General features: G+C 62.4%; 1 protein-coding gene across 1 annotated transcript; it reads left to right on the forward strand.

Annotated features, from left to right (window-relative positions):
* Positions 1-635: 635 nt before the first annotated feature.
* Positions 636-2,734, forward strand: LOC137158631 (antigen-presenting glycoprotein CD1d-like; the record flags this gene model as incomplete). The annotated part of the gene is made up of 3 exons (XM_067556442.1): positions 636-795; positions 1,228-1,692; positions 2,438-2,734. Coding segments are annotated over exons 1-3 (922 nt in total), but the record flags the coding sequence as incomplete, so codon positions are not given.
* Between the last annotated feature and the right edge of the window lie 410 nt (positions 2,735-3,144).

Consider the following 3,144-nt stretch of genomic DNA (forward strand, 5'->3'; position numbering starts at 1 on the left):
TGGCCCCATGGCCCCAGAATGGTGCTAGGAGCTGTGCTGGGCACCGTGGTTCCCCAGGCTGGGGAAAATGGGGGACATGGCATCTCACAGGCACTGACCTTTGGACTGCCTCTGCTCCCCCCTCCCTCTGCCCTGGTTGGCTCGGGGAGTTGAGGTGGCGGATGTGGGGAGCGTGAGTGGGGGGACACAGCCGAGCGCAGACGAATAGAGAAGTTGGCGGACCATGTGACCTGGTGAACAGGAAACGAGCGAGAGCCTGCCGCTGTGCAGAGCACAGACCCCGCTTCCCCTGCCAGGATGCTGCTACCGCTGCTGCTCCTCCCTTGGGCATGGGGAGCCCTGGCCGGTAAGTGGGGACCCCCTGCCCTTTTTGCTACTGAGGGGGTAGGATGGGAGAAATCCTTGGGGCAGCCCCAGGCTGGGCTAGTGACACTTGCTGAGGGTGCTTGGGGGGGAGGCGGGTTAGGGTTCAGCAGGAAGACCCTGTAGATGCTGCATTAATGAGACAGACTCGTTAATCTGTCTCCCCCCCGCTTCATCCTCCATTTCTTTCCTCCCTCCCCCCAGCCTCCCCAGGGTCTGTCACTCTCCGGCTGTTCTAAATCACCGTCTTCCACGACGCCAGCTCCACGGACATGGAGGTTCAGGCCCTGCTGGGCGACCTGGAGACCCACTCCCTGAACTGCAGCACCTGCAAGATCCGCTTCCTCCAGCCCTGGGCCCACCAGGGCCTGACCCCGAGGCAGTGGCAGGACCTGGAGTTGCTGATCCATCACTACCTGTTCAACTTCAACCGTACCATGAACAGCTTAGCTCAGCAGGAGGGATGAGGCTGTGAGTGTGGAGTACACTGAGGCTGGGATTCCCTACCCCCCACCCCCCCCACGGAGCTGAGAACTGATACACTCACAGCAGCGACAGGGTGGATCAGGGGCACGGCAGCCGGTCCCTGGCCCTTAGGCTGATTGGAGTCTCTGGCCCCTAGTGGGGAAAGGCCCCGTGTCCCACTCCTGCCCCTAGGTTCAGGGGCTTTCCTAACAGGGACCCTGGCCCTTTCAAAGGCCGGTTATTTGGGACAGGGGGTCTGTATCTCAGGAGCCCTTTGGCCAGCTCACCCCAAATCGGCACCACAAACTGCCTCAGGCCCCGATGTCTCGCTGCGATTTTCGAGCCAATCTGTCTGTGCATGTGGCCCCAGGAGCCCCTGGAAAAATCAGCTTTAAACAGAAGCCGCAGCGTATGTACCCTGCACGCCAGCCAGGGCCGCCCACAATCCAGCTGCTGTCTGGTGCTCAAACATCCTCATTGCACTTGACTTTGCCTCTTTATTCCCCGTCTCTCTATTCCTGCCCCTGCCCCCAGTGACCTCTGCATGGCTCATCCCTGTCCCCTCTGCCCTCCCTGTTCCAGACCCCTTTGTCACCCAGTCCTCCATCGGCTGCCAGCTGCACCCCAACGGCACCTCCAGGGGATTCTACGATGCCGCTGTGGACGGCGAAGGCTTCATCAGCTTCGACATGGAGGCGGGCACCTGGGTTGCTCGGCAGCGGGATAAACTGGCGCTGGACATCCAGGACCGTTTAAACAAGGACAGGTTCACAGCGATCACGATTCAGTTTCTCCTGAACACGACGTGTGTCACTGTGATCAAGAGCTTTGTGCAGTACGGGAGAGAGTCTCTGGAGAGGCAAGGTGAGGTGGGGCAGGGCAGCCCTGGCTGAGATGCAGCCGCTTCTGGGGCAGGGTGCGGGGCTTGTTTTCAAACTTTTCCAGCTCAGCCAGCCCTTTGGGTTCCCACTTCTGGTTGCCTGACTCTGTCCAGACAAAAATAAACCCAATACCTGCCCCTCCCCTCCCGGGGTTGCCAGAGTCGGGGGAGGCCCTGCAACCATCTCTGGGGTGGAGCCGGCACTGGGGGCAGAAGCTGCCGGGAGCAGAAATCGGGGAGGCTGCAGTGGATGTTGACACTGACCCCCAGGCTGGGTGGCCTCCTGAGATGAATTGGGCTGGAGGTGACACTGCCACGCCAGGTCCTGCTGCATGGGGGGCCCGAGCTGCTCACCACCCTGAACATTTACCTTGTCCCCTTAGGGAGGCTCGCCCCAGAGTTTGAAAACCTCTGTTATACAGGGCTCCCTCACATGGTATGGAGATGCAGCCACCTCTGGGGTGGGGCACAGCGGCTGTTTATACAGGGACTCTTTGCCTGGAGTACAAATGCAGCTGTGTCTGGGGTGGAGCACAGCAGTTTAGGACAAGAAGTGAAGCAGGATTCCATTACCAGGGGTGAGCACAGGGGGCAGAACAGGGGTCTGGCCAGGACAGCTGGGCCTATGCCCGACCCTGGGAAATGGAGATGGGCTTTGCTAGTGTCCCGGAGGTTCAGACTGAACCGTTCCCTCTCCCTGACCCCGTCTCTCTCTCTGCCCTGTCTCAGAGCGGCCGGTGGCCGTGGTGTTTGCCCGAGCGTCACCCCCAGCCGGGACCCCCGCGCCGTTACTGCTGGTTTGCCGGGTCACCGGTTTCCACCCACGGCCCATCCATGTGGCCTGGCTGCAGGACGGGGAGGAGGTGGAGCCGGGCTGGCGGCTGAACTCCACCGGGACCCTGCCCAACGCCGACCTGACCTACCAGCAGCGCAGCTCCCTGGCTGTGCAGCCGGGCGACGGGCACAGCTACGCCTGCCTTGTGGATCACTGCAGCCTGGGGGGCCAGAGCCTGCTGATCCCATGGGGTAGGTGCACATCCCCAGGGGTGGGGGGCAGGGTCGTGGTCTGTGGAGGCTTCACCTACACGTCCTGAGTGGGACAGGGCGGGGGGAAGAAGTGGGATTGGGACACAGAAGGGGGGGGGGGGAGTGTGCAGATGGATGAGGGGGGACCAGTATAGCCGTGCTGAGGGGGTGGGACAGGACTGGGATGAGGGAGCAGGGGATGGGAACGTGGCGGCAGAAGGAACAGGGCTGAGGGCAGTGGGGCAGGGTGGGTGGAGCTCGGGGTTAGCTGGGGAGGCTGGGGTGGGGTGGGGAGCTGAGGGCAGTGGGCAGGGTGGGGGCAGCAGGGGCCTGTGGGGGAGGCAGAGGGAACAGGGTCCGTATTCCCGCGCCCGTTCCCAGTGTGGCCCCCCTGTGTTTTACAGACCACG

Source organism: Emydura macquarii, unplaced genomic scaffold (genome assembly GCF_026122565.2).
Source record: "Emydura macquarii macquarii isolate MOO-44397 ecotype Brisbane River unplaced genomic scaffold, CSIRO-AGI_Emac_v2 contig_1776, whole genome shotgun sequence".
Classification (NCBI taxonomy): Eukaryota; Metazoa; Chordata; order Testudines; family Chelidae; genus Emydura; species Emydura macquarii.